The sequence below is a fragment of the Hypomesus transpacificus genome, chromosome 3 (genome assembly GCF_021917145.1).
Source record: "Hypomesus transpacificus isolate Combined female chromosome 3, fHypTra1, whole genome shotgun sequence".
NCBI classification, from domain to species: Eukaryota; Metazoa; Chordata; class Actinopteri; order Osmeriformes; family Osmeridae; genus Hypomesus; species Hypomesus transpacificus.
In genome coordinates this window covers 11,973,340-11,985,414 of record NC_061062.1, presented here as the reverse complement: position 1 = coordinate 11,985,414, position 12,075 = coordinate 11,973,340, and the positions used below count along the sequence as shown (strand labels likewise).

The following is a 12,075-nucleotide window of genomic DNA, read 5'->3' as shown; positions in this document are numbered from 1 at the left end:
TAAGAGCCCTCTCTCTCTCCCCCTCAGTCCTCGGCCCCGGGCCCCCAGGGCTTTCCCTGTGTGGGTGCACCAGGGGGGGATGCCTTTTGTTATAGGCCTGGGGTTTGGTAGGAGGGGGGAGGAGGACGAGGAGGAGAAGAGGGGGGAAGAGCCCGGCAGAAGAAGAAAAAAAAGAGAAATGCTCTGAGTCATTCTGCATTAGCAGCAGGGGATGGGTGTGGTGAGGAGGCAAGGGGGAGAATACTTTTGCATGTTGTATGAAGCTAGACGCCATATGCCATCCGGAGGCCTGGGCCTGCCTGCTTTCCTCCTGAGTCAGGGCTACTGGGTTTGACAGGCCTGTGCTTGCCCCCCCGCCCCTTCTATTACCCCTCCTCTTCCTAGTAGCCCCCCCCCCCCCCCCCCCAACTAGACCCTAGTGACTGAGCTGTCTGCAGCTCTGGGGGGCCAGTGTGGAGGTGTGTGTGTGTAAAGGAGTGTGTGTGTGTAGGAGGGTGGGTGGGTGGGTGTGGAAGGGAGAGACTCAGTGATCTGAACACATTGGACATTGTCTCAAGCCCCGGGAACAGCTGGTCAGCTGGAGAGAGGTGTGGGTAGGAGCGGGGGGGGGGGGGGGGGGTTGGGGTGTAGGGGGCGGGGGTGGGAGCGGAGGTTAGAGAGAGAGGCAGTGCGCTACACTGATAATGGGATTAGGTTAAAACATTCAGCAGGGGAACTCAGGACCGCACCCCCCACCCTTCTTCTTTTCCACTGCGTAAAGTGCCCCCGACTACCCCCTGACAAGCCCCCCACTCACCCAGCCTGACCCCATCAACCCCACCCTGAACAGCACGCCCAACTCCAGGGCGGCTCACAGTGAGTCTACCCCTGCTGGATGATCTCTGGGTTCTGGAAACTAAGTTGGGCAGCGCCTTAGTGACCGAGGCACTTGAGACTCTCCACTAACAGGCTGATAAACAACAGAGACTGGCTGGATGACCTCAAACTCCCCCAGAACCAACTAGACTCTCTCAAGGTACAGTCAACTCTGAGTCATGTTTGGCTTCCAGGTTCACACTCCACTTCTCCCTGAGGGGCGGGGCCATTGGCAGGAAGTGGGCTAGTTATCCACACTCAAGTCCCCAGCCAATCAGAGTGCGGCAGGGCAGACTCCAGACTGTGCCCAGCCAAGCACTGCGTTCACATGAATTCAGCCCGCTGGGTATTACACATACACAAGACTCTTGACGAGGGTAGGCACAACAGCTGGCAAATTAGGCCCATCAGGACTGCTAAATAATGCATTTGTGACTAACACTAACATGGCAGTATCTATTCATAACGTACTCCCGCGCGTACACACACACGCACACATATTACAGACATGCTCTCATCTCCACTTGGTAAATAATATTTCCCTCAATGGGAGAGAAAAAACCCACCTTTGTTAGTCAACCAAGAGATGAATAAGGTTGAAGTGCTATCGGCCTAACAAAAGTGGATGTACCTCGTACATAAAAGGTAAAAAACGCAACAGTAGATTTCACATGACTAACCCTACACAGCCTGTCTCATGAGCCCTGCCATGTTTCAACACAGGGAGGCCCAACCCAGTGTTTGGGGAAGGGGCCACCATGAGCAGCTCTGTCTGGGTGTCTCTGCCGGGGAGATGGCTCACCTCCTCCCCCTACACGCTCCTCACAATGCCACCTAAAACCCGGCTCGCATGACCAGCCATGGGCAGGAACAGATTATGGCTATTGATCGCTGCCCGGAGACGGATGTGTGTGTGTGTGTGTCTGTGTGTGTGTGTCTGTGTGAGTGTGTGTACCAGGGGAGAGGAGCGAGGGGCAGTGTGCACAAGCTATTGATTCTGACCGGCAGGGAAGCTGGGTTTCAGAATGAAGGTCAGCTCTCCTCCGTCTCACCTATTAGACTCTTCAGCAACCTAAACACACACACACACACACCTCCAAACACACCTTACCACCCTGTGTACAAAGAATGCCCTTACAAGGAGGGATGAAGAGCACATAAAACCATTGAAGTAGAGCTTGTTCAAGAGTAACATGTAGTGACTTGGTTAAAAGGCTCCAGCCATAAGGGGGAGGTGCAGGAGGACACGTGGCAGCGGTGATGACCCACCAGAGGTCCTCCTGCTTTTGCCACATCATCTTCCTGTACCAATGTTTGAGTCACTACACAGCATGTCAATATATCAGTGTCATGCTTATCAGTATGCCATAATTGACACATTCAGGAACAAGGAGGTTGGGGGCAAAAAAACAACTAACGGTAGTGCAATAAGAAGTACAGTGTGTAGTGTGATAGAATATATTTTGTCAATCCACTTTGCTGTCCAGCTTCTCTCAATAGGAAGAGACAGTGCTGCTCAGACAGCTGCCTTCTTCACCAGTTCAGTATCAATAATAAATGACACATTATGAAAGATTTCTAAGGGACTCTATTGGGTGTGAGACAGCAGTGTCTCTTAAATACGGTGCCCCTCGGGCAAGAAAATGATATCGCTGCATTGTTGATTAAATAAGCGGAGTAGATGCTGACTTGATGCTGACGGGGGTCAGATGGCTGAGCGGTGAGGGAGTCGGGCTAGTAATCAGAAGGTTGCCGGATCGATTCCCCGCCATGCCAAATGACGTTGTGTCCTTGGGCAAGGCACTTCACCCTACTTGCCTCAGGGGGAATGTCCCTGTACTTACTGTAATTCGCTCTGGATAAGAGCGTCTGCTAAAAAAAAATGACTAAATGTAAATGATGCACGAGTGAAAATAGCAAAACACAAACCCTTGGTTAGACTTGGATCAAGAACCCTGCGGCCAATGGCCACACACACACACATCAACACACGCACACGCACACACACGTAAACATACTCAAGCATTCAACCACACCCTCGAACACCACTTCATTCACTCTGTCAGTAGCCTTTTTTTTATGCGTGTGTGTCAGTGTGTGTGTTTTGCAGCCATGAGGCTGGTTGTGGTCATTTCTCAATATCAGATCCAATTAACCAGAGTGAACCAGCGGCAGAGCGGCGGGCCACCGTACGCCTCTCCAGTCCCGCGGTGGCGGGGTGGGAAGAGAGGGCCCCAGCGCCGCGCTCCCCTTTCATGTGGACGCACAGGGGTCATATGGCTTCTCTTTGAAGAAATATTCAACTAATTACCTTGGAGAGCGGCAGGGCTAGCGGGCAGCAGATTGCGGATTGCCGGGGCCATTGTGAAGGAGGGACGCTCTTGATGGGGATTTCATCTCTTGCACAAAAACAGCCATCTCCAGGAAGAGACGGGGGACGTTGTTTCGACTTTGTGCACACAAAAAAAAGAAGAAAAAAAAAGAGAGAAAAAAAAGAACGAAAGAAAAATGACCCAAATTTTCTGAAGAAGACAGCGGGGAGGGAGGGTTAAGATGGAAAGGGGAGAATGTGAAGCACCTGGCACAATACAACAGCCTGTCCTCTGACGACAGCAGAGGATTGAAGGATGGTATAGGGCGGTCAAATTTTGATGAATCATATCGTCATGGTATGCCTGTTATTCCCTTAGGGAATAGAACTACAATGACATTCTAGATTGCTTCATTCCAAACATTTTTAAATTTCAGGCTTATTTGACAAACAAACGCTAAGAAATCTCTTTTTTGTGTGTGTTGTACAACGCAGTACTAATAAAAACAGGCCTCCGGATCTCTGTAAGAATTCCTTTGTTTCACTACAATCTCTCGTCCCCTAACAAAGTCCTCCAGCCATGGTAGACACACAGCCAGTCCCCACAGCCAGTCCACACAGACAGACACCAGGCACTGTTGGCAGGGCGCTTGGCTGGGACCATCCATTTGTCTCCTCACTGTCCATCCAGACTTGGCTCTGAGGCTGCCTTGGCCAGCCAAGACTCCATATCCCCATCCCAGTCGTTATCTCCTCTCTGAGATCAGGCCTTTGTGTTGCAACTGCTGCTAAGGAATGCCAGGTTGGGTGGGGGGGGTCTAAACCCTGCCGGCCTGGCCAAGGTTTGGCCCTCCGTGGCAGGGAGGAGACGGAGATGGGCCGGGGGAGGTTGGAGGATGGTGGGCCCCTCACTGGCAGTCCCCCCCTCACTGGGATAGTTGACTTGGCGTGGGGTAACAGACATCTGTCACTCTGCTGTGACTACTCTGCTGTGACTACTGTGCCCATGGGACGCAGGCGGAGGCTGATACAGGGTAGATACAAGGGTGTGTGTGTGTGTGGGGGGGGGGGGTGGTGTGTGAATGTGCATACACACACGTGTACAAACATGCCTGCACACACAGAAAACAGGACAGCAAGCAGACAAGTCTTTGTTGTTAGCTGTTGGCATTATTACCAAACTGTCCTCTTCTCTCAGAACACAAGCACCAAAACACGACCCATTTGATTTAACAGGAGACGTTTCTATGGCAACCAGCGCACTGGCATGACGGCCAGGGCCACAGCGTACACCCTGTCCTGAGGAGCAGGGCATTGTGGGAGATCAGATTTCGCCCCCAGGGGCTGCTTAGAGATGTTGCCCCCCCACCACCCCCCCCCCCTCCCCGACCCCCCCCCCCCCCATCCTTCTCTCCCTCCTCCTGCCATTCACATGCTAATTCATCTCCATCAGTGATTACATTCCCTTTAAACCAACTGACAAGTACAGCTGGAGTCAGGCCCTTATAGACACACGCTGCCACGGGGATTGGCCTGCATGTGAGTGCGTAGACAGGCCCAGTTCTTCGGGCATTTTAAATGAAGAGATGCCACCTCCGTTTTTGGCTGATGTAATACTATGGCTATGCGTGTCACAGGTTACCCAACACCATGAGTGGTAATCACGCATGGTAATCAAAAGATCCTCCGTCATGCTCAGCCATGTGTATGCATGTGGATCCACCCATACATGCAAACTCCCACACACAAACACTAGCCTACCTGCTGAATCCCTATGACATACATGGAAACAATATACAAACACACACACACACCTACCCCCCCCTTACTTTCACACAAACCTCACTTTTGTGAGTGCCCACACTCTGACTCGGATTATTTACACACACACGCGCACACACCCACACCCAAGGTACAGTAGTGCGGAGCAGCAGAAAGGATACAAGCTCTGGTAGAGAGTCAGACGGGACTTGACAGCTCTGCTGGCGTTGATGCAGGTGGCCCGAGCCAGGCTGGGCAGCAGCGCTCCTGTCACGATGGCTCCGTTGAACAGAGGACCGAAGAAAGGAACCTGAGAGAGGGAGGGAAAAGGAGAAAAACAGGAAGAGAGGGAGGACATCAAAGTATTTACTTGGCAATTAAAACTAAAGTTAATTTGTGTGTTTTTTAATTTTTATTTAAAAGCATCCAAATGAGTAATATTGCTGTTGTGGTCTGTTTTCTATCTGCCAGGAGTAAAGCAACAAGGTTAAACGTTATAAAATAAATTTGACTTTGCGTGACAAAAGCACACATCGATGCAACTCAGATCAGAATATTGATTAATACCAAAGAAAAGATCTCTGAACAAATACAATAAGAGTTGTCTGCGTCGGAAGACAGCAGTGTGTGTGGGAACACGCGTCTGTTCATGTATCTGGGAAGCGCTCCTAAATCACTGTGGCTGAATGATCGTTGACCTGATATTTGAAGTCAGTGTGCCCTCCGAGACAGTTAGAGAGAGAGAGAGCTCCTGCTGTTTCTCCACAGTCCAACTCATTATTCAAACGCACCCGGCACTCTAATAACCAGGCCACAGTAAGTGCTGACAGCCAGCCCATTCCAAACAATTTATACTGACCATAAAAGATGAAGCCTAATTTCTTGGGGTTAGCTCAGGACAATGAACTTTTACAGCACCCTTGTAGTAGCTAGTGTGTGATTTGTGTGTGTGAATTTGAGCGGTGGTCTAGTGTTTGCTAAGATGAAGGTTCAGATGCTGTCTGTCTGTGTCTGGGCATGCACGGTGGCAGGCACTGGCCTGGCACAGGGGTACAGGCACCATCATCTCTATGTTGGCAGAGTCGTGTTGGCAGGTGGGTAAAGCACCAAGGCTGCCCTGTGTCCTAGCATTCTCCTGGCCAACGCTGTGCCACACTTAAGCCCCTGTTTGGCCGGCACAACTCCCTCTCCCTCTCCCTCTCTCCTGTTTCTCTAACTCTCATCACTCTCTGAGCCCTCCCTTTTTCTCTCTCCAAGTCGGCCCTCTTTCATTCCGTCATCACTCTCCAGTCCCAGTCTCTCTGCCCCCACTCCACTCTCCAGTCCCAGTCTCTCTGCCCCCACTCCACTCTCCAGTCCCAGTCTCTCTGGCCCCACTCCACTCTCCATGTCTTTTCTCTTTATCCTTCCGCTCAATTTCAGTTGATGTCAAGTTGTATGTTTGGGTTCATACATAGCTCAGCGCCAATTTCACCCAGAGATGTTTTTTTATATATTTTTTGTTTAATCTTATCTAACCTGGAAGTCCCATTGAGATGCTACTTCTTTTTTACAAGGGAGACCTGGCCAAGATAACAGCAGCAATACAATGCCAATGCATCACATAGAATGCCAACAAAGAGAAGCCTACATGATAATAAAAGTGCATGTATACAATACACAGAACATCACACAGAACCAGGAGTTTTCTCCTGAAACCAACGACATGTGAGACAGTCCTGTCAGTACCTGTGGTTTCTTCATGATCTGGATGAAGTACATGTGGTTCTTCATGGGGTACACGACGATGAGCACGTCTCCGAAGTCCGTGGGCACGATGCCGCGCCGGTAGTCCCGCGTGTGCTCCGACCACACCATGTGCACCTCGTCGTTCCCTAGGTGACGCAGCTGCGGTGACACATCCAGGGTTAGACGCCGCTCTTACTGCTACAGCCGGCACACACAGTGCTGACAGAACAAGACACTGGAGTTGACCTTCCCTGAATCTGACAACTCAAACAGAGGTGGTACTATGCCCTTCTGTTCCTTGGTATTCTGCAGTACTTTCTATTTGCACTATTTCTATGTAGCTAATGGGCGAAAAGTCAAATGTTACATTGTAAAGAAATCTAGCCAAAGTACAGGTTGAGGCCATATGGATGATGAGTCAAATAAACAACACACATTGTTGATCAGTTGATGTGTATAGATATTTTTCCATCCTGAACAGACCCCTGACTATGATAGAACAAATCTGTTAAGTGCAGATCTAGTGCCAGTTATCATTCAAATAGAAGGGTTGTTAGGACAAAATTACTTTAATATAAAATGCTACTGTGGCCTAGGCTTTAGTATGCATTTATAGTCATCTAATTCCGGAATAATCTGAAATATGATTACAAATTCAAGTAACAAACAGTAAAGCACAAAAAATTGGGCATTTTTAAAAGCAATAATTTAAATCCAATTAACCTCCCACCAAGACACCAAATTGCCACCAATTTTCATATCCTATTCACAAACACAAATGAAGGTAGGACAAAAAAGACACACAAATGACAGGAAATTGACAGACGCTGGTCTGAAACAGTCAAATTGTTTACGACGGTCTCACTAAGGCCGCGAGACAAACACCTTCACACACGTGCTCACTCCACACATGGCCCTGGTGTACAGTCCCATCCATCTGGACAGAGCTCTGGGCACACCCACACACAAACATACGAGTGTTGGAGCTGCCTCTGCCCGTCACTGTGCATCGTGGCAGCCTAGACTGGGCCTTCACTCAAAGAAAGAGAAACATCTGCCAGTGTACTGGAGGCCTAATGAGCCATTAAGAAAACATGCCCTCGCCACCAAAAAATTCAATTAGCACATTCTATTATAAGCCCTTAATTATGGTAATGTTATAATGTTAAACAAATCCACAACAACGCTGATTGTGCTGCCGCTCTCTGGGTTCAGCTCTTCTGTCTATGGATCAATGGCTCCCCAGCAGGTCAGTCACTCTGACAAATTAAGCAAACATTTTGAATATGCATTTCTGGGGGTGCCAGGAATGGTGGGAATGCTAATTAAAGTTAGCATGCTGAACTGGGTGCACTGAACCACTGGACTGGCGTGAATGCTGACACGCCACTGTAGTCTTACTGCATCAAGCTCAGTCTCACCAAGGCCCACACAGTGAGTACTGTAGCTATGTGTGGAGTCAGTTGCAGTACGTATCATGACCTGAGTCAAAGGCTCTTGTCCAATTAGCCCTTTGTGACCCCCAGCAGGCCTATGGGCATCTCACTCATGCACATGTATAGCAGGGGTCTGCACTGCACATGTATAGCAGGGGTCTGCACTGCACATGTATAGCAGGGGTCTGCACTGCACATGTATAGCAGGGGTCTGCACTGCACATGTATAGCAGGGGTCTGCACTGCACATGTATAGCAGGGGTCTGCACTGCACATGTATAGCAGGGGTCTGCACTGCACATGTATAGCAGGGGTCTGCACTGCACAAGTCCTCCCTTATAAAAACACCATGCAGCAGGCCAGTAAAGCTTGCCTTGGGGTGGTTTGTGTGTGTGTGTGTTCCTTTGGGTCTCTCTCTCTCTCTGTCTCTCTCTCTTTCTCACACACACACACACAAACACACACACACGCACACTGACATTAAGACCCTACATGGCCTGACCCCCACCCCCCAAGGTCGTTGCTATAACCACATTACCACAGCCAGCTGCTGCCGCAGCTTGGGCCAGGCACTGCCCTGAAGCCCACAATTGGATTGGAGGAATTCATGTTTTTTCCTCTCTCCTTTTCTTTTCGGTTTAGCTGGAGGCTTATTTTACACCCCCCCCCACCCCTCCACTCCTTCAACAGACAATCTGCCCCCGTGGACCCCCCCGTCCCTCCCCTCTCCACAGTGTGTCTACGGCTGTGGAGGCAGGCAAAGGGGCGGGTGGCTGGGAGTTTCATTTTGTAAAGAGACAGAGAAACTTCCTGCCTGGACGCAGATAAAGCCTCTTTTTCATCCCCCCCCTCCACCCATGGTGCCAAGCTGCCAATTTCTTGTCCGGGCCAGCGGCTAGTGCAGGGACCTGGGGAAGGGAGTGAGGAGAGCAATTACAGGGGTTCCCGGTCAAATGAATCGAAGCAGGCCGGCGGCACACTCCAGTCAAGGCCGGGGCCCGTCCCTCCGATGGTGCACGCCGGCCAGTCAGAATCGAATCTGCTGCATGGGCCTAACTAATTTCCTCGGCTGCTGAGCACAGGTTCAGTATGGGGGCCGGATGGAGCAGAGGGTGTTTTTGAAGAGACGACAGACAGAGAGAGAGAGAGAGGGGTGGGTGGGGGTGTATGAGGCTGATGAATTTCCTCTCTCGACGGGATGCCGCATGAGAAGATTGGCAGCGCGGGCAGGGGCCTAGCGGCTCATTTCTCCATGCTAACTGTGGCTGGGTAGAGCACAGGGGCCTGGGCCCCCGCTGGAGCAGCACATCGATTGCTCTCGCCGTCCACTGCGGGAAGCGGATAAAAGGGTCCTGCCGGCATCCGCCCGGCGCCTGCCCTGCCGGGGAGGGCTAATGGCTGAATCTGGGCCCTGGTCACAACGCTCGGGGAGGGGGGCGAGATGAGGAGGAGGAGGGGGAGGGGGGCGAGATGAGGAGGAGGAGGAGGAGGGGGGCGAGATGAGGAGGAGGAGGGGGGCGAGATGAGGAGGAGGAGGGGGAGGGGGGCGAGATGAGGAGGAGGAGGGGGGCGAGATGAGGAGGAGGAGGGGGAGGGGGGCGAGATGAGGAGGAGGAGGGGGAGGGGGGCGAGATGAGGAGGAGGAGGGGGAGGGGGGCGAGATGAGGAGGAGGAGGGGGGCGAGATGAGGAGGAGGAGGGGGGCGAGATGAGGAGGAGGAGGGGGAGGGGGGCGAGATGAGGAGGAGGAGGGGGGCGAGATGAGGAGGAGGAGGGGGGCGAGATGAGGAGGAGGAGGGGGAGGGGGGCGAGATGAGGAGGAGGAGGGGGGCGAGATGAGGAGGAGGAGGAGGAGGGGGAGGAATCATGATTATTACAGCAGCGGCACAGGCCCGCTCCCCCCCCCCCCCCCCCCCTCCCCCACCCCCCTCCTCCCTCACTTGCCTGCTCCGCTCTCCACTTCGGGCCTGTCCAGGGCTGCTAATCAATGGCTGCACCCAGGAGTCACACCACCTGATGGCAGCTTAGCACAGAGCCCAGGGCCCACAGACAACACAGCACACAGGCAGACCAAGGCCATCCAGCCATGTATGCTGTGTACTGGGTCTGTTTGTCTCAATCTTTCTCACATGTCTTTTGATCTGTGCCCCTCCCGTCACACTGAAGAACACCAGGGCACACACACACACGCAAACGAATCCCAGTCCCTTTCACCGACAAATCAATAAAGGCGAGGTCTGTTCAAGCCCTTGGTTCCTTTCGCTAACTGAGGTTAGTATGTGTGTGTGTGTGTTTGGGGGATGGAGGGGGGAGGGCGGAGGAGGGCGGACGGTGGGGGGGGATTCGAGATATTCAGTGTTGGGTGGGCCGCTACCTTTTTGGTGAGGCAGTCGTCGGAGTTGGACGGCATGCGCGTGGAGACGTGGAAGATGACCTCCACGTTGGAGGTAGCGTAGTAGGGAGCTGTGTGACCCGTGCTGCCGTTCCTCTGCAGCCCGCCCATGAAGCCACAGTGTGTGGACAGGTCCACCTGAGGGAGAGCAGGCACACACACGGTAGCTTACAGATCTGTGTGTGTGTGTGTGTGTAAAGGACCTGAGCTTGAGCAGGTTTGGTTCGTGTGAAAGTAAGGTGTGTGTGTGTGTAGCTGGGTAGACGTGTGTACCTCCCATCCCAGTCCAGACACAAAGTCTTCATACGCCTGGCTGCCTGCGCTGTTGGACAGGATGGAACACTTGTCCTCCTGGCCCTCTCCGATGTAGAACACAGCTATCTTGTGAGTCTCCCTGCTACAGAACAGAGACAAAGGACACGTCACCATCCTGGAACCACAGAGGCACAGCAGCAACAAGCATCTCCAGCATCACTGGGTCCTGGGTTTGGTTCATGTTAAGATGCTTTACATTGGTTGAAATTCCGAAGTTTAAATACAAATAAAAAAATTTAAAAAATCGTATTAAATCTCAATATGTTATTCTTCAATAGTGAACCTTTTTATTGTAAGCACGGATTTCAGAACAGAGTTTGAGTAACTGATAACGTGTCTTAACACTGGTTTGTATTTACTGTCCCATGTCACAAACAAAATAACCAAGAAAGACACCCCTGTGATTTCCACGTTGCCATGGTAGCATGTGGCGGATTGGTAAATTGGGGGCATTTTGCATGCTTTGACACAGGTTGCTACGTGCGACCTAGGTATGTCCGACTGGGAAAGCAAAGCTCAATCCTGGGGGCATTCTTTAATAAGCCCCAGTCATCAGCAGTGTGGAGTGCCTATTGATCGCACCATGCGTGTGCCTGTTTTTCTGTGTGTGTCCGTGCATGTATGTGTGTGCATGTGCATGCATGTGTGTGTGTGAGTGCTCTAGAGTTGTGATCAGCCGGAGATTGTGTGGATTAGTAGGGAGGGGATGGAGGGATGGATGGAGGGATGGATGGAGGGATGGATGGAGGGGGAGGAGAGGCTGACTAGTGCCTTGAGTGGTTCTGAGACGTGTTGCCTTGAGAGTGAGATCTCTGCTAATCTGCAGACCAGTTCATTAGCGAGCTCCAGGGCCCAGTAATGATGGACAATGACAGATGTAACACTGCAGGTTTAGTATACCTACAGGGAGGGAGTTCACTGCTGGGAGACAGCTGTACGGAGGTCTACCAAGACTATGGAGAAATTAAGTCCCGAGTGGAACTACAGCAGGTTACTGGGGGTTCCTGCACAGAAACATACCACTGTCTCGAATCCAGATTCTTCAGTTCTCTCAAGAGCTTGGAGTTCTTCTTAAGGAGATGAAAGCTCTTCCTGAAAGGGTTTATATGTTAGGATATATCTACTAAGAAACACACAAAAAAAGGACTAATTTGAAATTGTACAGAAATGTCGTGTTCGCAACTGAAAAGGTGGCAAACATGGTACAGGTTCAAAAAAACTCCAACTCCCATCTGGCCGTGCCTGGAGAGTGTTTCGACTTGCCCATTAGAGGTGTGA

The 12,075-nt window shown here is 51.4% G+C and overlaps 1 protein-coding gene across 5 annotated transcripts in view; it reads right to left on the bottom strand.

The window, feature by feature from the left end:
- The window catches only part of ralgapa2 (Ral GTPase activating protein catalytic subunit alpha 2), an 88,470-nt gene that overhangs the window by 21,762 nt on the left and 54,633 nt on the right, over positions 1 to 12,075 (bottom strand). For all 5 annotated transcript variants that reach the window (XM_047013818.1, XM_047013834.1, XM_047013809.1 and 2 more), the window contains 5 exons: positions 11,818 to 11,889; positions 10,756 to 10,879; positions 10,465 to 10,620; positions 6,656 to 6,814; positions 5,110 to 5,237 (listed from right to left, as the gene is read on the bottom strand). In XM_047013818.1, the coding sequence (XP_046869774.1) occupies positions 5,110 to 5,237; positions 6,656 to 6,814; positions 10,465 to 10,620; positions 10,756 to 10,879; positions 11,818 to 11,889 (639 nt within the window). The remainder of the gene's footprint in view (positions 1 to 5,109; positions 5,238 to 6,655; positions 6,815 to 10,464; positions 10,621 to 10,755; positions 10,880 to 11,817; positions 11,890 to 12,075) is intronic.